Source organism: Chlamydotis macqueenii, chromosome 1 (genome assembly GCF_036417535.1).
Source record: "Chlamydotis macqueenii isolate bChlMac1 chromosome 1, bChlMac1.mat, whole genome shotgun sequence".
NCBI classification, from domain to species: domain Eukaryota; kingdom Metazoa; phylum Chordata; class Aves; order Otidiformes; family Otididae; genus Chlamydotis; species Chlamydotis macqueenii.
The window spans coordinates 27346913-27371358 of record NC_141556.1 but is presented as its reverse complement, the minus strand read 5'-3'; the positions used below and the strand labels follow the sequence as shown (position 1 = coordinate 27371358).

The window sequence follows — 24446 nt, the reverse complement described above, 5'->3', positions numbered from 1 at the left end:
TTGCTCATTCTCTTCTTTCTCTGTTCTTTTGAACAGCAATTCTTCCTGTCCTAAATCAAGTTTTCCATAATAAGTGGTAAATCACACCCCTGAGAAGCCTGTCTCCCTCCACTGAGTACGTAACTAATCTAGACAGGTAGATTACACTACATGACTTCTTCTTAGATGACTAACAAAATAAATCTAATCCACAGGGCCAACAGTCTTAAAAACTTGGCAGGCAAAATCAAACATCAGAAGACAAAATACTTTGAAAGCATTGCTTTATTCACCCATCTTATTTCAAGATGTCATCCTGCAATGACTACCTTTGAAAGTTGGCTTCTCCAGATTCCATAGGGTCCAGCCTGGATATGCATCTCAGCCTGGATCCCTCTTGCACCCAAGGACCTCTGTTCTTTTACTCTGCCAGTATTTTTTGTATTCTAGTGGGCTTCCTTGAAGTACTGGCAGTCTTCGGCCCTTCTTGCTCTGTAGGCTGCAGAGCGTCATCCAAGTTAGTAGTGTTGTCCCCCAATCATCATTAACAGAAACCTGATGAGATTTGCACCCTTCCACTTTTCCCATTTCCCAAAACTTTTCATTCAGGCAGTTGCATCTTTTCATAAAAATCTTTTGTCTGGTGTAAGTCATCAGATAAGATTACATAACAAGCTTTCCTTTTCTTCTTTCCCTTCTTCTTATTCTCTGTCCTTGTCACATATAGTAAGTAGGCTTACATATTGTCTCCAGTATTTGTTAACCCACTATTGGCACCCTTTTTGGACAAAGCAAATCCTATGTCTCCATCTCTGTCTTCTGCATAGAGTGGACGTGGAACCTGCCTCATAATGCAAAATCTGTAATGCTCCTACAGGGAGGTCAAAGGATTTACTAGAAAGAACAGGTGAAGAACTGGAGAAAATCATGTTTCTCTTTACCCCTAAAAGATAGGAGTTTAACAAAATGTTAAGCCTACTGGTTTTACCTGAACTTCCCATGATGACCTTGTTATCTTTAAGCTGCAGTCAGTCTTCAGCGCAGGAAAGGCAAATGCTAAGAGCTACACGCTGCACACAGGAGCAACCTACACTCTGTTCTTAAATGTAGATACTGGTTCACACAGCAAACATGAGCAATTTGTTAACCTTTCTGAAGCCATTTCCTTATCTACAAAATACAGTTAATAACAACTACTGTCTTACTCATGGCATTTCTTCTGGGCTGTCACAAAGCTTTTAGGGAGGTTTGGTGAAAAGCGCAAGGCAGTATTATTTTTATTTGTAACATTCTTTAAATTATTCATTGAAGTCCTGCACCACACACTTCATTCAGACATTTGTCCAATTCATGGAACAATTAAAATATTTCCAGAATACGTTTCCCATTGCAGTTTCGGTTACAAATCAAAAGAAAGGCTATTGTGTAAACTGCACATTGCCATTAGCAGAAATATTCTCATCATTGAATTAGATTGGCTTGAGTTAGAGGGGGAGGTCAGCATTGGGCTCATATTGTAGTAAGTAGGAGCTCTTTCTCTGAGGGTTTGGTACAATCAGCAGGAGATTAAGCATACTGACGGCCTGTAGTGACTCTACCTCCAAATAAAAAGGTTCGTATATGGAATGATGCCTTTAAATGATCTTGGAAGGGATACTAGGTCTGTAGGATACAGCAGACACAGCTTTTTGCAGAATTTAATGTTCACTTACATTAAATAATTTTTTTCTTTTTTTTTTCATTAATAGCTATCTAGGAAGTGCTTTCAAACATGTTCATTAGCAAATGCCCAACTAAAGCAGATTTGCAGTGTTTCTATGGAAATATAGCTATTAACTGCAATAAGATGGAGATCATTAAAAATTGAGCTATTAAATGACCATTACTGAAGTAAAATGGGTTTAAAAAAATCAGGATAATCTAACAATTACTTAATTTATCAAAAACGTATCCCCAAACACTTCCCCACATTTCTTTAGCAAAGAAATATAATTACATTCTTTTTTGTTTAATTCACAAATCTACTGGGACATATTACAAAGAATCCTCAGTTTTTCACTTATTATGTGCCTCACTTTTGCACAGTAATTTGCACTCATATTTTTAGCTCTTTGTACATGCAAATATTGAATTTTTGTGTGCAATCCCCTTGTAGCTATTCAGAGCTGACTATATTCCTTCAGAGGTAGGTATGCTTTCAGAGACAATTAGTTGCAAAATTCTACCTGTCGGGGAACCTGTTTTAAAACTGGTTATATTGTATTAATACCTTGCAAACATATTTTCATGACAACTATTTAAAAGCAAAAGAAAAAATCATATATAGGTTTCTAAAATAAGAATATAATTTCGGCCTTTGCAGTGAATCCAGTTCATCTTGTATCCTCTCTGAAATACCAAACATTACCATATTTAGACAATTCTGTTTGTGACATAAATTTCAGCACTAGCACTCATCCATGAGATTAAAAGAAGCAGTAGTACAGTACCTCTGTCTCTGACAACTGCACCCTGAAGTGCCCAAATATGAAACAGCTTGGTGAAAGTAATGAACATTTAATTCACAGTTTGCTGTATTACTTTAGGGTTTCCTTTAATTGTTCTGAAACATTTTGTGGGGGAAAAAAAATATTTAAAACATAATGATCGTATCACCTAAATTCGGTTGAAGTTCCAAGCCTGGGCTGGGGAAGCCAGTAAGTGCAGCAGCAAGCTACTGATGCTCAACCCAAGAGAAATTTATTTCAGAATGTTTCTCATATTCTCCCAGTATACTTGCTTATACTTGATCAGCAGCCAACCACTTGATTCTCCTTCTTTTTTTTTTTTTTCCCCTTTTCATGCTGTCTTTCATCTCCTTTTGCACTTTCTTCTGCTCATCACTTTCTGCATTCTGGCCAACCCCTCATCTCTGACTGTTTCCATCTCCATCCATTTTTCTCTCTTTACCACATGACTATAGCACAGCATTGCTGCAGAATTCAACAGAAGGTTTAACCTGTACTTTCTGAGAACAAAGTTTTTTCTTCTGCAGATGATGGCTGCCTGATTCTGAGGTTTTTATGTATTTAGAGCTGTATCACAATGAATGGTTCCTGTCTTTACAAGTGAGACCACTGAAGCTGATGGCTTTAACCATCAAAATTGTGCTAATGACTGAACCAGAATATAGCCCGTATTTTGCTTATTTTTTTTTTAAAAGTCATCTAAGGAGCCAGTAATATTCAGAATGCAAAAGCAGGCAGGTTCATCCAAACAAGGAGTAGTCACCTGTTGTTGTCTGCTTGTGCTTTTAGTTCAATTAAATAGAATTATTCACTTAAACAGCTCTGGAAGGTACTAATACTGGAAAGCAAATGCAGCCTCCTTCACTAAATGGTTGTTGGTTTTTTTTTCTAGCCAAAATCTAAAGCTAAAATCAAATCAACCTGAATGGTCCAAATACAGAAGATTCATGAGTTCTTTTAAGGAGGATAATTGGGGCCAGGAGGTGAATTCCAAAGCTCTCCTGGAGAGTAATTGCAGCCCATTGACATACTGAGCATGTTTTGGCTGCATCAGAAATGTGAAATCTGTATTTGGCCATGAAGAGATTGGAGTTTGTAGTGTACCAAATATTGTGGAGTTTCTGTTACAAAACAGAGCAGTAATAATTTTTCTAAGACAGCTGACATGCATGAGATGGAAAAGAAAAATGGTTTTACTTCCTTCCTAAGCTGGAGCCTGACAACAAGCTTTTTTTCTCTCCCCCTTTTTTTTTTTTTTGTTGTTGAGAAGTTGCAGCTGTTTCGGGCTTTCTTATTGTGCTTGTTTTCAGAGTGTGACCGGGAATGCAGGCTGAAAGTACAGCTGTTGGGTGCAAAGTGAATCAGGTATTTCACAGTGGTTATTTGATTAGAAAACAGGACCCAGTCACACTGCTATAGTTGAGGAATCAGATTTTCAGCTGGTGTAAAGCAAACAGCCTTACTCTGCTCAAGCCAAAGAAGGTATGCTGAGAATACGACTCACAACTGGAAAAGACAGTTTCATATGCTTTTGGAAAATATTTTTTGAAATTACAGTTTGTCAAAAAAAAAAACAAAACCATGATATATTGAGATATATTTTTCCCAAGTTCCAAGTGATTTTTTTATTATTTTTTTTTAATCTAGAGCTTGGTATTATTTCAGAGAGTGACTTTTGAGTGATGAAGAAAAGAGCAAAGTTCTTCAGGAAGAGGAAATCTTTCTGATAGCTCTAAGGAGAGTGGGATATGGGAAAGTTTTACAAGATTTATTCTGAAAAGCTCACATTTGGTCTGGTTTTAACAATGAACAAGAGACCGATGCCTTTGACATATGCAGAGGCTATTTTTTGGCATAACACTGTTTGGAAGCAGAATACTTCATGTGCTTCCTCCACCTGAAGCTGTCCTTACCGAGGTAAAGCCCAAGCAAATGCCCTGCTTGGTGGTGACCTGCTTGAGGAAGAGAGGGACAGGAGAATTTTCACTGTACGTTTTACAATTACCATGGGCAACCACTGTCTTTAGATGCAATTTTGGCAACAGGGCCATCTTGACTATACCAGTGAAACTCAGTGCACAGTGGGGCAACACTGGGCTATGTGCGGAGTGAGGAGGTCCCTCATGTGCCCTCTCATCTTCACAGGGTAGTAAGACATCCATCCTGTAGCTTCTGGAGGTGAGGAAAGGGTCTTCCCATGGGTATACGTACACCCTGAGTCAGCCACATGCTGGCTGCAGCCCTGTCCAATCTAGCTGGACATCAGCCAGATCTAGCTGAGAAGCCAAGCGTTAGCAAAACATGGTCACACACTGTCGTGTCTGAACAGATTCTGGACTGAAAATGGCTTAGGGCACGAGAACCAAAGCATGATGGCACAGATAGGCCTCATTGGAGTAGAGCATGTCACACAATAGGCCACTCACCCTCCTCAGGGCCTCTCTGCACTTGTTAGACATGAAACAATACACAATAATAATAAGCCTTATTCTAGGGACCCATTATATCCCAGTATTTTTAACCAGATTTTTAACTAAGAAAAGATGTATGGGGTTAGAATAAAGGTTCAAGGAGTGGAGTTTCCTATCTCTGGCTGGGGCTAAGATGCATGAGGGACAGGTATGAGGCAAGTAAAAGCACATAGTGATACCTCTCCCAGTACCATCCTGCTTCTGGCACTCAGTGGCCCAGAGATTCCCAGAGCTGGAAATCGCACCCATATCTGGCTTTTAATAGCCCTCTATGAACTTCTTTTCCATCAATTTTGCTTATTGTTTTTTGAAATTATTTGTTGTTTTGTCCTCCATGATACGCTGTGACAATGACTTCTATAATTTTGTTCTGCTTTGAACGATGAAGAGCTTCCTCTGGGGTTTCCTTATCATTTCACATTTGGAGCCCCTGATTCTGTCTGATGAGGAGTAGGGATGGGGCTCTCACAGAGCAATAGTTTGGGAAATTTTCACACGCTGAGCATGAACCTGTTGGCTTTCACATCCAAGCAGAAAGAACACTTGATAGTCACACTCATTTCCCAGGAATACTTATGATTAAAAACAAACACCACCACCACCACCCAGCTTTAACACACATCTCATTTCCCTGAAAAGAGAAAAATTAGCATGTGTCATAGCTGCTTTCCTAGATTACATGCCAGGGAACATAATGCATGCTACAGAAATTAGTATAGACAAAAATTATCACATCTGCTTTTTATTTGTAACTGCAGTCAAGGCTTGGAAAAATTTTTCCCAGAATTCAGCAAGAAGAGAGCCAAGCCTTCAACATTGCTCTCCGCTTGCAAACATCAAAGTGGCAAGGCCTTGCCACACCAGGAATCGAGGCTCAAAGCCATGATGCCTATCAGCAAAATGAGTTGACACAGAGCAACGAAGTGCAGAGCTTTGCATTTTTCAGCATGGTCATTCAAATCCAGTTTTTACCATAGTCTACGGAAAGCCATTTCTACCTTTGAGTTGATCAGACTTCTTTTGATCTAGTTCCTGTCCCACTAGACAAAGGTAGTCGTAACAAAACCCACCAGTGCAAGTGGTAAACCATGTTAGAAGCAAGTGCGAGGAGGTCAAGAAATACTTGGCATGGACTTTAAACCATATAGAGCCAAATGGAGGAAAGAGTGATGGGATGGCTATGGAGTCATTGCAAAGGCTGTCCGCAGTGCCCGCTGCTGTCCTGCCTGTGTGATCCAACAATTCACCTGGCTTTTCAGTGCTGGCAGTCTGACCCGTTTAAAGCTAAATGCAGACTATGCACACATGCATTTGTAGGAATGCGAATAGTTGCAGTCTTTCACATTTCATCATTTTTAAACCAACAGAAAACTGTGGCAAACTCTAGATAAGTAACACCTATCGCTCAACTTTTAAAAGTTTTATAATAGCAGTTCCTTCTGTGGTAAAGAATGTATCTTGATGCTCTCAGAAAAAAAAAAACATAAAATATTGCATAATGCAAAATCCATGTAGTCAAATTAAAATTAGCACCTGGTGCCAAATAACTGTTTTGAGAGCACACATGTTTTAATATTCAGTTTAAGTAGAAAAGCTCACACCCTTCAGAGGAGATCCATTTTACTCTCCGTGGATTAGAATGATGTACAGCATTTAGAGAGCTACATATGTGCCCTTTGCAAGGCTACGCTGCATATCCCAGGGCATTTGAGGCGTTACACAATAAAGTTAACCCTGAGCCTATCTCTGCTGGGTAATGGCCCACACCTGCCAGACATCTAGGGGAAAAATAACAATATGATACTTAGATGGGATTGCTTTTAGAAGGCCTCTCATTTTTGCAGAAGATATTTCAACGTGCAGACAGTAATATTTGTAATTCAATCCTGCTGACTAGTAGAACTGAGCAACAGAATGATTTTTAAACAAAGCTGTTGCGTACTGTTTTTCAACTCAAGTTATCAGTCTTAATTTGACATATTATGCATAAATGAACCTAGAGTCTTCTTACTTACCATTAATAATAGATTATGGCAATGAAAGAATATTTAAATGAATTATTTTAATGTTCATGGACCTAAGTGATGACTGACTTCCAGTATAAAGGATATATTAATTAATATATTCATTAATTAATTAACTGTTGGCTGTTATCTTCATGGAAGTACTCTGAGCTGTGCGGAAAGACCACATACTTTTCTGTTTTTCTCTTAAATAGAGGGACATAAATATTGTGTTTGCTTTGAGGAGGATGTCTGCGGTTGTAGTTACTGATAACGACTGTGATTCTCGGAAGGGTTATTTGTAAGAACATCAGAAGAGCCACATGAGTTTAAACGAAGGGTGCATCTAGTTCAGTGCTCTGTCTCCAGCGCTGGTGACAAGTGGATGCCTAGGGACCCAGGCAACATAGGTAATACCTTCTGCTTCAGGCCTCCAACTATTTTCCATTCTGGGGATTTCCTGAGCTACTGGGTTTTGTCTGTTTAGCTCTTTCCATGTACATGTCGAGTTTCCCTTTGAATGTGTATTCCTCTTGCATTCACATCCTTGAGTAAGGATTCCCATAGGTCATCACATATTGCTAGGAAGTCTTTCTCTTTTGTTTGCTTTGAACCTGACTCTCACTTTTGTCTTTTCATTATGTTTAGTACTTTTATTAGAAGAGAGTAAATATTCGGTCTCTTCCCACTCAAGATTCTGTATGTCTTTTTCACAGGGTTTTCACACCTATCCTACTCAGTCATTGTTCATTACAGCCTCTTAACCATCTTTCTTACCCTTGTCTGAACCTTTTCCCATTTTAACTTACTTTTTTTTGTCATAAAGAAAACAGAACTGCACAGAGAATTCAAGGTTCAGGCAAGCCATGAATTTGTATGACATCAGGATAGTTTCTGATTTGTTCTCTAATCGTTTTCTAATAATGCCTCAGTTCTTATTTGAGTTTTTGACTGCTACTGAGCAGTGAGATGATGTTTTCATGGAACTATCTATCATATATCACTTTAAATTCATCATCTTTGTTGTATTTCACCTGCCATTTTATTGCCTTGACGTGCTGTCTTGTAAAGTCCTTCTGCCATCCTTCATAGTCTGTCCTCATCCTTATCACCTTGAATACCTTCAGAACATCAGAAAACTTTGTCACTGGACTGCACAACCACTTTTCCAACTCATTTATGGGTATGTTGAATAGTATGGATCCCAGCACAGACACTTTGCAGAACATCTCTTGTGACTTCTCACTGTTGCGAGGACTGACCATTTGCTGCTAACACCTGTTCGTTCTCTTTTAGTCAATTATTTGTCTGTGCAAGACCTTCCCTCTCTCCTAACTGCTTGAGTGCAGGCGCATAGATATACTTTAATTTCTCTTATGCTCTGGAGAAATGCTTGGTTATTAAATAAATTATTAAAAAACCCCAACAGCCCCTCCTCCAAAAAAAAAAAGAAAAAACAAACCAGCACTTTATATTTTCTGTAAGGAGAAATCCTTCTGCAGTATTGAACTATTTTCATGGTAGAAGTGGCCCCTGTACGGTGATGTGTCCACAGTAGATTAAAGCCACACTGTACGCATACCAGCCCAGTCTCAAGCAATAAAAATCAGAGGTTTCTGATGCATGACACTGGAGTCCTAAGTAGCCTCTTCTTCCTGCTGTAGAAGCTGTCTTCAGATTGCCTTTTTCTTCAGGATTATGTTGGATAAGGGTGAGATAGAATTTCAAGGACGGGGCTGATGCATGCAAAAACTGCACAGTTATATAGACCAAAAAGAGCAACTTTGCATCTAGCATCTGCTACAGCAGCACTGTAGGCTGGTAGATTAATTCTAAGCAAACTCCAAACTTTTATTCCATAGTCCCAAGTGAGTTAGGAGGCATAATTTGAGTTCCATGTATGTCACGAGGTCAAAGTCTATTCATGTGGGCTTAGAGCAGGTGAGTTGATTGTCAGCCTCAGTAAAATAAAGGTTGGTCAGTGTTTAAAGTACTGAATAACTTTTCCAAGATTGTAGATATGGCATCCAAATTTTCATGTATTGCTCTGAGGTTGCAATGCACGTGTGTTTAAAGGGTTAACACTGTGGCTCAATCAGAACAAATGCTTGGCAATAGGAGGAAGCCTGGATTAATGATAGAAAAGAATTCTTAGCATTTTATAGCAGTGGGTATTCGAGATGAGACATGGCTAATGATCAACTAAAAAGGTATTTGCAGCTGCGGTGCTACCTCTCCCCATAATGCCAACATTAATCAAGCTTTTTCATGCAGCTTTGCAGTCCATTCTATTTTTCATTGTCCTGAATATAAGAACAGAGCTCATGCCCTAATACACTGAGTCAGAGACCATGCTTCTGTGTCACCGAAAATGATCAGACCTTATCGATTTCAAAATGCTGCACTTTCTGTACTGTGGAACAAGCCCATAGCAAAGTCTTCAACAAAGCCAGTTTCATTTTAAAGAAAAAAAAAAAGCCTCTTGTTACCCCAAACTGTAAATACCTCTGGGATGTGAAGCACTTATCACCATGAATTAACTGCTCATATATTTTATTTAAGTCTTGAATTACAATAAAACATCAGCTGTAATTACAGCAGCTCTAAGTCTAGTTTTGGAGTCGGCCATCTTGTTGAAAGACCTTGGCAGTGTGAAAAGGCGGTGAAATCGTGTAAGTCAATGTTCTAGCTGTTCTGATGCTGCCTTCGGAGTCAGAAGAAAAGCTTCATTATAGTGAAAAATTAAACATTTGACATACAAGTTATTTTCAGAATGGCTTCAATCTTTTTTAAATAATGAACCCCATTGAATCTCAACTTCTCAGCAAATGTTGATTATCTAAATTCCTTAAGTAAACTACACGTGATGCAGCTTTTGAAACATGAACATGATCTTCCCTTGTGTAAACAATCCTCTGCCTTTGTTGCCTGATGCTATCTATCATATTTGGGCGCACATCCCTCTGGACTGTAGACCCAAGCCTATAAAATCTCGCTATCGAATATCCACCCCAATCTGCAGATGCTTTATGCCTGTGCTTAACAGCCATGACTCATCCCATTAAAGTCAACAAAGTTACAGTAGTAAAGTTAAGCGTGTGTTTGCAGGAATAGACCCAAATTCTCAGAAGTATTTAGGTAACTGAAGATGCAGAGAGATGACTAGTGGGGGAATTTCATACTGGTGTGACTAATCTTCCTAAGATCTCCTAAAATCAAGAGAGAGAGAGAGAGAGAGAGAGCAATAGAAGGGGGGGCTCTTGCAAAGGGGCTTTAAGACAACTAAATTAGGCTCCTGCTTTGGAACGTCTTCCAGAGAAGCCTCCAGCTCTGCCTGTCATTTAAGAGGTGCTTTGAGGGCTCTGTCCTGGACACCCGACTCCTGCAGAAATCATCAGGAGCCAGATCTGGAGGTGCCCAGCCACATCTTGCAAAGAGCTTGTCTGTAGCAGGGGCCACCTTGCCGGCTCTGGGAACAGAGGTCTGGGTACCAGTGGCTTTGCAGAGCTGCTCGCAGTGCAACCTGCGCTTGCCATAGCTTTGCACTCCAGTGGTCCCACGTGCACCAAGACCAGGTACTGCTGACACAGGGTAAAGTTTACTTTTCAAGCTGAGGGACCAAAGTGAAAATAAATGGAAGTATCTTTGACTTCTGAAGGCCTGGAGTTTTAAGATTCTTTTAAATAGACACTGTAGGTAAAATCCTTCTTAAATGTACAGGGCTGACTCAATGACCCATCTCCATTTTTTACGCTTGGTTTACAAATACCTGAAATTAAAGGACTAGAAAACATGCAATGACTCCTTCATATTTTAATAAATACAATGTATTTTGAGGATCCTCCAACAGCCATGATTTTGCTGTGTTAAATAAAGTAGATTTTGTAGCGCTTTAATCAGATCATGATGGAACATTATGCAAAATATTATGCACTGTAATGCAAAGTAATTAATGCAAGCAGGCAAGTGGTAGGAACATGAGACTGCTTGAGCAGCATGCATTTGTGTCACACACTGCCTGCTGATCTTCCCCATTTCTTTCTTTCTTAGATAGTGGTTTCCCGTTCAGAGCCCACAGCTCCACATGTCAGCTTCCAGCTAGACTCCCAGCCCGTCTCTCCCCAGGTTGTTGTCGAGAATTCGTTAGCCGATGATGGCTACACCCTGGTAGTGACTGGGAAAAAGGTGAGTGGTTCATAATCTAATCCTTCTGTGTACTGTGTAAACCTGCCTTCAGAGCAGCAGCTTTCAGCAGGAGCAACTATTCACACTGCTGCTCTATGCTCTGCATCCTCCCAGCCTTGCCATTCCCTTGGGAATGTCGGAGGGGCAAGTTTCCTCCAAGATTTTTTTCCCCCCCAATAAACAAACTGACAGTCTAATATTGAGTAATGTTTAAATAACGTAAGAGCTGTGATATAAACCAACAAAAGCCAGGAAATGCAAATTTTAAGGCTGAAACCCTGTCCTTAATTCAAGCGCTTGCAAAGAAAAAAACACACAATGGCTTAAGGAAAGAATGGTGCTCACAGTTTCCTGGCTTTTGTCATTTGTGTCATAACATTATAACTTTTTAAGGAAGGGTGTGTGTGCAAGAGTTAGGTGGGTGTGTTTAAAATTGGGAGTCAGTGTTGATAGTAAGGTTTGAACGTTGCTTTAGCATCTAGTCTGCAAAGGGTTAATAAAAGATGAAGAGCTGTCATAAATATGCTATTGTCATAAGTAGATATGCATTGTAGAATGGGTTTAAAACATCAGCAGATAATATTACAGATAATCCTAAATCATAATCGTAAGCAATAATTTGACCCCTTGAGTTCTGTAAGAATTTACAGAAATACATCAGCCATTACTAAAGATGGTTATTAATCATTTACTAGAAATGTATGAGATATTTATAAGAGTAATCATAAAAAAAATGTCCAAAATAGATTTAAGAAAGGTACTGAAGTGTAAAGAAGTATGATGTACTTATATAGTAATGTAATTATATACTAATTTTAATATTTTGATTAAAACATATTCTTATATATTTAGAGTGACTATTATCGTAACTATCTTGACATTTTAAATAATATAAATTTTAATTCATATTTTAGATACAAGGTTTTTTATGATCAATGTTAAAAAACAAGTACATGGGCAGCCACGTGCTGTAAGTGTGTCACAGATATTAATAAAGGCTCGCCAAAGTTGAAATAGCCATCATGCCTATTTTTACGAATGCATGAACTAAGACATACTGAGATACACTGTTTTTTCCAAGAACTAGTGCAGAATTGGAAGAAGCACACTGCTGTTTTCTTTTTCCATCAGCAAAAAATGCTATCTTGCTGTAAACACCAGATGCTGGCAGTAACCATATATAACATTAAGATGCCTTTAGGGTTTCTCCCTAGTGAATTTAAAATCATGTCAGTTAAATTACTTATAAGATCCTATAATTACTGAGCTAAAGAGAAGTCGAACCGCAGCTTGCACATCTGAAATCTGAGTGGCACCGCAGCACGCTGCATAAATAGAGGCTCTCCTTGCTGCTCAGTGTATGTATTAAAAGGGTCTGTGTGTCATGCCTTTCCACTGACAGATAACGAAGATCCCGCTGAACGGGCCGGGCTGCCATCACTTCAGGTCCTGCAGCCAGTGCCTGCTGGCACCTCCCTTCATGCGGTGCGGCTGGTGCAGTCAGCGGTGCCTCCGGTCTCCAGAGTGCCCCGGCGGCACCTGGACCCAGGAGACCTGCTCACCGACAGTTTATGAGGTAAACCCATGGATTTCTCGTATTTATCTCTGAGGGGAGAATGCAGTCTGCGCTCTGTGGACATTGTCTGTTTATTTTTATGCAATTACAGTAAATGAAGCGTCTGCTCTCCTTGACTTCCCCTCAGCCTCAGCGTCCATAAAGTCTCCAGCTGGATGCACATGGTCTCCCTGAATGCTGTGACTCAGGTGCCATGGGTGGACAGGTCTGTCTGATCATCCTGGCCTGTCACGGGAGGGCCTTGGCCCTGCCATGCACTCATGATGGGTAAACAACATGGGTCTGAGCCAGCCTGGCAGGGGCCTGACGGAAAGGCCGGTCACAAAAAGGAGCACCCTTCCTCTCAGACCTGTCTCAAAGGGAGGAGGTGGAGGAAAGCACTTCCCACCCACAGCTGACACAGCCTGACCCAACACAGGAGATCTCCAGCCCCCGCTCCTCAGCCGTTGCCGTGTTGGCTCCAGCCCAGGGGGAAAGGGTTGTGTTTCCCTGTGGGGAAAAGTCCCTCTTTCCCCTACCTAAGCTCTGCAACGGTCAGCCCAACACCATCCTGGGGGAAGATGTTTTTTCTATCGTCCCTCCCTGGCTCCTTGTTCCCATGGGTCCACTCACCACCAAGGGGGACGAGCCTACAGCTGCACGCCTCCCTGGGACAGGGGACAGCCGGAGGCTGCTGCCAGCCAGCTAAAGCCCGTCAAAGGGCGTGAGAGAACGAAACCCCACGGAAGAGCAGAGCACGGCATTAGCACATTTCTGTTTTAATTTAGCTATGGTTGCCGCAGGATTCACACTGGTTGGTTGTACGTGTAACCGAATCATCCCCTCTGAAGTGTGACATAGCTGTGAAGGTGGAGGTTTATAGGGCAGTTAACAGACTAGAAAACTGAGGAAAGAGCAAGCATAAAACTTTCTGATAGTACTTATACCCATTTACTTTTGTTCGTACATTTAAACTACACCATGTAGCTAAAAATACAGTTTCCCTCATGGGCATACAGCTTATCAACGGAGATGAAAATGTGACATGTTAAACTCTCAGACAGAAAGGGAGACAAAAGAGTTTTTTTAATAAATAATGTATTTCTTTCAACCAGGCAGATGATTTCATGTACAACAACTTTTTAAAGAGTAGACAGGCAAAACTGCTAATAATCTAGAAGCAAATCTAGAAACACATGTTTACAGGGTGTTTTTTTTTCTTTTTCATGTTCACCTTTCAGGTACAAAATTTAAGACTAACACAGGCAAAATTCAATGAACAACTAATGAAGCATTATAGGGATCAAACCCGAAAGGGGTGTGTTTGTGTGTTTGCCTTGCCTTCTGTCGCCATTTACCTTTGGACAAAGGAGATGTAAAAAAATTGCTGATGCAGAATGTGAATAGTTTACTTTCCCTTTATACAAAACCACATTTATTTCAAAAAGGCTGTATTAGATGATCAAATAGTCTTTTCTGGCCTCAGTTTGTGTGAGACCATGAATCACCAATTCAAAGGGATGCATTGAGAATTAGTCCTGATACCTCTGCAGGCCCAAGCTGCTCACCTATCCTGCACAGCTTGTTTTGCCTTTCCTAGAGTTCAAGCATTCGTAGCATCCCTGAATGTTTTCTTTTTCTTGGCAAAACTTTCCAGCAGTGGTTGTGTATTGCTATGCCTCCAAAAAAGATTTCTAAGGCTTTGAACTGCTTAGTTTCTGATTTTCAGAGATGCTGAGCTCATATAGCCCTCTTTAATTTCAATTATGAGTCTGTGCACTCAGCAGTTTTAAGAACCAAGTGCCTGGAGCCCATGCAGAGACGCTTAGGCTGAGAAGTGCATCCCCACCTCTGCCATCCTTATGAAGTCACTGGGAGGACTCTTCTCCAGTGGACTGGGGGGGTGGGAGCAGGCATGGGGCTGGCTAGGTGCTCCCCTTCCCCATTCGGCTCAGCCCTGCCTGCTCAGCACAAGCCCTATCTACCCCTGTAATGAATATGGATCTGTGGCACTGATGGATCTTAAAGTGAATCTCGAATTACAGCATGCCCATGCTGGTAGAAGTTGCTTCTAGAAGGCTTGTAAGGAAAAAAGTGCATCTGAGTACTTAAATCCCTTTGGATTGCTAGCTGTTAAGACAGATTTCATGCTCTACTGGACCATGACATTTAACATTATTACTGAAAAAAAATATAAAACAGATTATTCATCATCTTCTGATCTGTCTTTAAACCCATATGCATAAAATATGAGAAACAAGCTTGTTTTGTTCCTAACAAACAGAGGATGACCTGCTTTGCATAGTATTTGAAATTCAGTCTGAACTCCCCCTAATATTTTGCAGCTTTCAGAGGGACAGACTGCTGGAGAGATGTCATACGATCCCTTTAACCTGGGGGGAATGCAAAGCTTCTCCGAGGGTCCGGTCCAGGGGATGTTAGCTAGCGAAGTCTTCAGCAAAGTTTTCCCAGGTTATTACGCAGAGTGGTGCACAATGGGGGAAAAAAAAAAAAAAGCCATAGGATTTTCCTCTCAGGAGGGATGGCAGAGAAAAAACCCAGTGTTTTCCCATGGAATCCTGCACATCCTTTGTCTCTCTGCCCTGCTTTAAGCACTTTTCCTCGGAGCTGCCCTGCATTCTCCCTGCTACAGACAGCGTAGGAGGGCTGGCACCAGCACAGGTCCCCACCGCAGCCCAGCTCCCACCCCGTGCACGCCTCAGCACCATACCCCGCTCCCATCCACCGCCCCTGCCAATACGAGGAGTGTTTTGTCAGCCTGGACAAGTGGTGCTGGAGGAAAGCCGAGCGACTCGAGGGAGTGTCCTCAGAGATCGGTTGGTGCTGGAACAAATTGCAGGCATCTGCGTGCAGCGTTCGGGTCACGCTGAAAGGTGAACGGCGTAAAAGAAGAAATAAATTGGTCTCCCTTTTGATTCTTTGTTGTGGGTTAAAACCTGACATGGTTTGCTGTTGTTTTTGAAGTAAGTCATTTTAGCTGGCTTTTGTCTCAGATGTATCAAGGACATCAGGCCTTCTGCTGCCTATTTAGGTTGGAAGTTTTGCTGGGAATATCACATGTGGCCTGTACATGTTCTTGCCTCTTAATTAAAATGATTCGGCCCTTGAAACTTTAATAAATAGATACTTTCTTCTAACAATTTATAAAGTATGTGAGTGGATATTAGCATAATGTCTGTCAACATAAACAAAAGGAAAACACAATGCTTTAAATTTTTCCAAAAATAAAAAGTTAACTTTCTCTCCCTTAACCCGAAGTCCTGAGAGCAGCAGGGACAAGCAGAATGGCAGGCCTTGCAGCAGGACTTGCTCCCTGTTATCTGTTTCCTTGCTGTAGAAAACTGAATCCTGAATTTCATAGCATTTATGCTTGGGTTTTGCTTACTTCCTGTAACTACCTGCTCGATGTAAGTACACAGAAGATGCCTACGTATACCTCAGTTCAAAGTCCAGAAGGTTCACTGTTCATTCCCCTCGACTCTCCCAAGAACAAGTCTGGGAAACCACATTTGACTTTCAGAGGTTTCATGATACAGAACAAATGGAAAAAAACCAAAGATGAATAAAAACACTCTAGAAGCACTTGTGCAGAACTTAAATACAAAAGTTTAAGATTTGCTTTATTTTTTGCTGTCTACTTAGAAGTCTTGCCTCCTAAATTTGCTGGCAGAATGTAGTAAATACTTTTACTCTCCCTCAATTAAGGCACATGGGCTGCTATCACAAGTCTCTTTTGGCAGACAAGATCAACTCAAAACCAGTCAAGTGCCTTTGGTTTTCCCTCTGTATGGCTTTGTGAAGCCTGATTTTAACACCCTTATTTTGCTGACTTATGGATTACATTTCAAACTCTTCAAATGCCAGACATCAATGCATTATTGTACAAAACATCAAGACATCCTGTACCCCCACAGAGCAATTTCAGTTTCTGCTAGGGTTTTGTTACTCCAAAAATAGTGCGCTGAGATATTAAGCAGAGTGGGAAACTAGGATCAGAAGTCAATCCAGATTTCGGACAAAAAAAAAACAAAGAGATAAGAGAAAGTTAAACCTGGGAATAGCACAGGCTCCACAGGGTACAGTACTGCTCCACAATCTTAGGTGCAGTGTTGTATGTCAGGGGGCTGTGAAAGCATCACCCTTTTTTCACAGGATTTGTGCAAAAGTACCATTCCTGCATAGGTTCCCTCTTCTTTGCTCATTGAGAGCTGATTCAAAGCTCATTAAAACAGGAAAGATTCCTACTGGCTTCAGTGCATTTTAGATCAGACTCTTTGTCTGATTTCTAATGGGGGCAGTAAATTTCCTTATATAGAATATATGGTATAATTCTTTTGAAGTATTCTTCAACTGCCTTTCTATCTACAATAGTTCATTTGTGAGAGTCTTGAAGCACAGTTACAAGAAAGCTGAAAAGAAATGTGCTGTCTTACTGGATTTCCAGATGAAATAGTAGCCAAGTATCTCTCAAACACTTTCCTTTCAGCTTGAAAATTAAGTAGAGTCCTTTGAAAGGCACAGCTGTATTGCATTTTAGGGGCAAAATTACTATCGCTAAAGCATTAAGTCTAAGACATTTAGGCACTATGACCACAAGTGTAAATTCAGTCTTTCGTTCTCTGTTGTTTGTCCAGTGGTACTGGTATGTTTGAGAATTATGCAGTATTCTTAAAAGCCCCCATAAACCCTGAACCAATGTCTTTTTTTTTTTTTTTAACTAGCAGTACTGATCAGTACTTTTACTGAGTTTTGTAAGCTTTCTATAGTGTTTCTACGTTTTTCCCACCATTGTTATATTTTACAGGACAATTTACAATATACTGAAAAAAAAACATTTCCTTTGTAGATTGTCTCTGTGTTTCTGAGGGGTAGTTTATTTTTAACTCGGAATTAGAGGTGACCAAATGTAAAAGAATTAAAGAAAGAATAGCAGAAGTCACGTTGACTTTATCACAGCCAACGCGATATCGGATTATGGTGTCTTTGAAGCTACTTCACTCTGAACCTGACTTTCATGGAGCTGACAAAAAAAATGGTCATTTTGGGGCTCTTTTGTGTTCAGCATTCAGCTTCTAACAAAACAAGTACATTGTAAGTTTAACATGCCAGAAATAAGATGTGAAAGACAAGAACGGCAGGACTTAAAAGTCTATTACAATGCACAGCTTGTTCAGTGCCCCTAAACACTATCCTTCAAAGCTTTCTAGTATAGGTTTTGTTATTTATTTCTACTGTCAGAGAAAGCTCATAATGTGACAAATGAAAGGTGAAGAACAATTAAGATGAATGGCAGGACATAGTCTACCAGAAGAAATGCTTTTCTAAAATTATTCCTTTGCACATTCTTTAACTCCATTTGAAGTTTAAGGAAACCTGATGTAACTAGCACAATATTTTTTTAACAGATTCTCCCAAGCAGCGCTCCCTTAGAAGGCGGGACAAAACTAACACTGTGTGGATGGGACTTTGGATTCAGCAAAAACAATAGATTTGAGTTAAAAAATACAGTAGTCCATATCGGAGGACAAATTTGTGCTCTGGAAGCAAAATCTAGCAACAAAAACAAGTAAGAAACCTAAAATATTAATTTCCTTTTATACATATGTTCTTTATGTGGTATAAATTTTTTTTACAATATAAACATTCAATCTGTAAGTGTCATGTCACATTCTGAAATTTTAAACAGGAAACAATCCCTTGGTTTGATAAGTTCCCCAAGAAAAAAAGTGCTCGAAATGGAGATCAGATAAATCTAGTTAATGCCGACAGCTCCTGCAGCAGCTTTTTTCTGGCTTGTCTGCAAAATGCTGTTCAACATCTGTGGGAGCTGGCAAGAACAAAACTATTCAAGGGTTTGAAAAGGAGGCAGGTTCCTTTGGCCAGGATCCTGCTGGGCTCAGTTATGTCACCTCCGTCTTCCTGATCTGTGAAGCTGCTGGAGAGAAATGTGAGAAGATGCGGGTATTTCGTCATCCAAAGGCTTATGACCTTCAGCTGCACCTCTCCTCCTCCTCCTCAGAAATAAGTATTTGAGACAGTGGGATAATGGTGTGACTTTAACGCAGAGGTTATTCCACTTGTTATCTCGGAGAAATAGGAAGCTCAATGAATATCCTGTCTCAGTTCAAAGCATATGACTATCTGCTACCAAAGCAATGTGCATATCACGGCACAGCTTCCCTATTCATATATCTAGCAGCAAAAAGATCACCCTCCAGAAGTTCTAAGCACTCTCCTAACTGCTATTCTGAACAGTCTTAATGCAAACACAATGAGACTAGCTCATATATGAGACTGTGTAAACGTAATGTCATACATTGACATATGCTGCCACAAAAGTTCAAGTTTAATTTTTGATAATATTTAAACTTATACAACAAACTTGTGTATATGATGCATTTTTTTCTAATCCTAATGTCTGACAAAATATGGCACTAAAGGAAAATTCCAAAAATCAACTCAGCCATTGAATGGGAGGTATTTGTTTTCTCTAGCTTGCTTCTTTTTTTCTGAAATTTATTTGATTTACTAAAATTATTTTCTCTGACCAAGTATAAACACCACAGTGTTTGTATTTAGTATTAAAGAAGATGACCACAGCTGTTATTTCTGAAATGTCCTTGGCGTGCATAGATTGATGATTTGTTTAGTATGGATCCTCCATTATTATGAGTTTGAAGTGGTTCTATTTTAATACAAAAATTCAAGCCAGAAAAAAAATGTAATCCCATCTTTTTCCTTGTTTTACAAAGGCTGGAATGCACAGTTCCTGCAGCAAAAAATTCAAGTTTTAATATATCCAGTAGTGTTTCTGTCGGACATGGCAAAACAGCATTCAATACATTTTCGTATGTGGTAAGCACTATGATTAAAGCTTTATTGTCAAAATTATCTTCAATGTTAATTGGAAGGAAATTCCTCAGGAGTCCAATCCAGCATGGCAATTCGGTATTCCTGTTTGCTTTATTATTACTTCACATAAATGCTAATAAATGTTTTAAGATACTTCCTCCTCACATTTTGAAAATAATTTAAAAATCCACTGTTCTTATTTTTACCCCCTCCTCAGAATCCTGTAATAACAAGTATCTCTCCTACCTATGGCCCCAAATCTGGAGGAACATTGCTAACTGTATCTGGGAAATACCTAAACAGTGGAAAATCTAGAAGGATTTTTGTCGGTGAGAAGCCGTGCACCTTGAAAAGGTAATAATGTACTTACTAAAAAGTGATGCCTGTAATATTGAAATTCTTGGAGTTAAAAAAAAAAAAACCCACAAATGTGCATTGCTCTCCTTTCCTCATGTTACATATCAGAGAACTGATACTGCAATAAACATTCAGTTCTGGATTCCATCCTGAGCTTAGGGTGTCTGAAAGGTTCCTAGAAGGGACTATGGTTCCCTAGAAGACTTGTTTATTCTGTAATGCCTTCATTAACCTCATTAAAAGGTTGCATAACGAAGCAGCAAATCAGCTTCTAATGGACTAGAAACTGTCGATTTCCCATCATTTTTGTCACACTGACCCCCCCAGTTCTCTCTCTTATATTAGCAAGAGCTGCTGTTCATGCAGCAGGTCCCAGGGAGTGTCCAGTGGGTGCAGGTTACCGTTTCCTACTGGGTTTTTTTGGTGGAAACCTGACCAGTGTGGGAATGTGTATCCTTTGCACAGGAGCAGCTATTTCTGTGATACTAGGCTGGAGAACCTCTCCTATGAGGACAAGCTGAGAGAGTTGGGGCTGTTCAGCCTGCAGAAGATAAGACTCCAGGGAGACCTTAGTGTGGCCTTCCAGTACCTAAAGGGGGCCTATAAGAAAGATGGGGACAAACTCTTCAGCAGGGCCCGTTGTGATAGGACAAGGGGTAATGGCTTTAAAATAGAGGGAGGCAGATTCAGACTACATATAAAGAAAAAAATTTTACAATGAGAGTGGTGAAACACTGGAACAGGTTGCCCAGAGAAGTGTTGGATGCCCCATCCCTGGAAACATTCAAGGCCAGGTTGGACAGAGCTCTGAGCAACCTGATCTGATTGGAGATATCACTGCTCCTTGCAGGGGGGTTGGACTAGATGACCTTTAAAGGTCCCTTCCAACCTAAACCATGCTATGATTCCATGATTCTGCTATCAGTGAACAGCCTCCAAACCAGAGGCAGCATCTGTTTGGGACTTTTCCTGGTATATCTAAAATTGTTTTGAGGATTAAGCCGGAATTTCTTGTGGCTCTGTACTGGATCCAGGAGGAGCTCAGTCAAGAAACTTTGACATGCTCTGTGTGGAAATGCCTTCAGTCCCAGCTGAATATAAATGTTAAATACCAAGCACAGATTCTCTGCTATAGGTAGACAAGCATTCTGAATTTGGTAGCCATTCTACCATGGCGCAATTCTTTCTTAGTCCTAGTTTCAGGTATCGTAGGGTTGCTCCCACTGGAGTGAACAGAATTGTCACCTCTGCAGCCAGAGGCAGAATCTGGCCCATTGTGTTCCAGGATCAGGATGTCCAGCAATTCCTTTAAAATTTGAGTCTGTCCTAATGATTATGGAAAGTTGTAGTGGTGAAACATCACACTTGCAGAGAACATAGCGATGCAATAGCCTATTAGTTAATGTCAGACTCAAATTTTATTCTTTGCTGTTAAATGATTTATTTCATGCTTTTGATCAAATCAGCTAAGTCTGACTAAATCAAGAAAGAGATTTAGGTATTCAAGTCTGATATTTAATCACTACAAAGATCTTCAGCACTTCTTTTTAGTGGTAAGTTAATAGTTTAGGGTGGCATTTAGTGATGTCATAATCTCAACTGGTCAACTAATGAACAAATATATAAACCTTTCGGGAATGATTCATCTGATCCATTTGAGACACCTACTGTGGTGGTGAGATGACAGCCAGCTCAGAGACAGACATCTGCTTTACTCAGGTGGACCTCTAGGTATCGAACCGCAGTTGGGGCTTGTCAAGCAAGCATCCCCAATACCCCTCTTTCTCACCAGCCAAGTTGTCTGGTGACTTCTACACAGGCCTTAGCCAGATTCTCAGGGCTGGTATTTCACTGCCTAAACCAGCAGCTTTCCTCAGTTCTGAGGACAGCTGGACTGAAGGTTTATTTTTTCCTTTAAAAGATGGTAAAAAGCTTCCAGATACATATTAAGAAATCACTAACCCCTACAGCATACAGTGAACCCCAACTTCCTGGAAAGCTTCAGAAGCAGCAGCAAACACCCCTTTTGTCTCATTTGGAGACAATCTCTCAGATTCTTTGAGAATGGCCTCACTTGGAGGGCTTCTGGATGTGGTTGGGTCCAAGTCACTGAAACCAGCTGGTAGAGTTACATTTACTTCTCCAGTCAGTTGTTACCCTTGCCTCTGATGTGCCCTGGTCCCTGCGGCCACACTTCACATGCTTCAGGTTTCTGGATCCTTCACCCCTCTGCTGCCACTCAGCTACTGAGCTCGATACAGGAAGAGGACTTCCAGGGCCAAGGATGAGAGAGCAATGGAAAGATGAATACCCTAGAGACTCTGCTGCTGTGCTGAATTAAGCCAGCTCTTCCTGAATTTTCACCTTCTTCTCCCTTCTCTTTGCCCCCCACCTGCCCCTCAGCAGCGCCTGGAGTCAGCAGGTGCCCCCCAGGGCAGGACATCTCTAACATGCTGGTGCATTCTCCACCAGCACCTTTTCTTGAGGTTTTTAACACAGGGTACATCCTGTGGATTGGAAAGAGAAATCTGTTATCCCTTGGTTACAGCAGAACAAGCCATTCTCCTTAAATCCAGAGCATGCTGTCATTTTCCAGGCTGGAAGCTGCCTTTGCATGGTACAGGGGCTGAGGTGGCTGTGGCCAGCACTGGGGAAACACCTTCCAGCAGGCGAGGTGCAAGTCAACCAAACGAAGATGAATTTTGAGCCAAAGCAGTAGTGTTGCTGTTTCTACCTCATGCCATGCTTGTGTGTTGCAATATGATCATCCAGTGTGGGAATCAATGATGTGTTTTCACAAGCGAATCCTTAGGCGGGGTTGGAGCTCGCTGATGGACAGTGTTTTAAACCAAGTACATGTTCTACAGTGCTGACAAGCGAGCCTTTTTCTGTCCATCCAGTGTATCGGTGAGCTCTGTGGAGTGCTACACTCCGGCACAACGAATTCCCCAGGAATATCGTGTCAGTCTGGGAATCGACGAAGCTATTCGAGACGCGAGCGGTCATTTCACATACAGAGAAGACCCTGTTGTTTTAAAAATTCATCCAGCCAAATCTTTTCTTAGGTGAGTAAAAGTTTCTTATAGAAATAAGAAAAGTAATGAATGAAAGAAGAATGGCTACACTGCGCAGCAATCTATCAAAAGAAATTGCATTTTTATCTCTATCTGCCATGCCAATTGCTTCTATTATGGTGCCGTTGCAGAGGGCAGATCATTTCCTTTCAGAGGTGAAGGAGAAGGGAGAAGGGCCCCTCTTTTCTTTCTGTGATTTAGCTCCTAGCTGCTGCTGAGCGTACCTGTGATGTCCTGCTCAGATACCTACTCTACAGCTAAGTGTGTCTGCTGCATCTGGGCATTGCACTGATTAGTGAGGGAAATCATTTAATGTGACAAGTCAGTGGTACTCAGGAGAGCAAATGGATTTTAAAATAGTCTAAATCCAGCGCTACATAAATATTATGAATATATGTGTATGGTAGCATGTGTGTGTTTTTAAGTGACATATTTATGGTCTCAGTAGCTCTAATCCAAGCCATCTGCCTTTGCCAAAAAAATGTCAGCAGTAAAAAAGACACCTTTTTCAGCATCACTGAAAGCAATAAGTTAAGTAAGTTAGCAAATGCTAAGTACAAGCATACAGCCTCCTTTAAAATGTATGCATTTGTTTGATATCCTGGCATACCGCAATTTTTAAAATTATTTTTCTTTTCTTATACTTGATTAGTTGTTACAGCAAGTGTAAAATTTGTTTCCCAGAAAAATAATCTCACTGCTCAGAGCTATGTATTTGCATTCATCTCACATATCCCTAATTCTGGTTTTATGTTGTCATTTACAGTAAAATATAATTTGTAATTAAGATTAACATAGCAGATGTATCATTATCCTACTCATCTTTCTTTTTTTTAAATTATTTTTTAATTTTTCCTAGTGGTGGAAGTACAATCACAGCTCAGGGAATCAACTTGAACTCAGTGTGCTTTCCTCAGATGGTGATTACTGTGCCTAAACTGGGAATGAACTTCTCTGTGGTGAGTCAGTCTTGGAGAAGACAATCTGTTTTCTTGTCATCTTCATGTGGTGAATGGCACGGAATTTTCAATCAAAATACTTTGATTTTTGCCTTGAAACTTTGGGGCTTCCACCAACATTTTGGTGTTTTCTGCACAGATTGTTTCCACTGCATAGGCAAAACTCAACAACAAATTTGAAATTAAGCTGGGGGTAGAACAACAGTTTCCAAGGAACCTCTTCCAAATAAATAAGGCTGTTACAGTATCTGATAACAAGACTTTTATATTGCAACTTAACAATGCAAATTCAGTGACTAAACACAGAACAATGCAATACAGGTAAGTCAGATTGCATGGCAAGTTCAAGTGCTACTGTGATAGGTAGGAAATATATTCAAATGCTCACTGTGGATATAAAAGAAAATGGAACAAGCATCAAAGAAAGAGTAAAAGTAAACGTAAAATCAAAAGCAAATATTTTTTTTAAAAGTTTCTGATTGC

General features: G+C 40.4%; 1 protein-coding gene across 2 annotated transcripts in view; it reads left to right on the top strand.

Annotated features, from left to right (window-relative positions):
• The window catches only part of MET (MET proto-oncogene, receptor tyrosine kinase), a 70646-nt gene that overhangs the window by 15949 nt on the left and 30251 nt on the right, over window positions 1–24446 (top strand). For both annotated transcript variants that reach the window (XM_086747540.1, XM_010120554.2), the window contains exons 3-9: window positions 11011–11145; window positions 12548–12721; window positions 18127–18287; window positions 19474–19576; window positions 19791–19927; window positions 22831–22995; window positions 23864–23963. In XM_086747540.1, the coding sequence (XP_086603666.1) occupies window positions 11011–11145; window positions 12548–12721; window positions 18127–18287; window positions 19474–19576; window positions 19791–19927; window positions 22831–22995; window positions 23864–23963 (975 nt within the window). The remainder of the gene's footprint in view (window positions 1–11010; window positions 11146–12547; window positions 12722–18126; window positions 18288–19473; window positions 19577–19790; window positions 19928–22830; window positions 22996–23863; window positions 23964–24446) is intronic.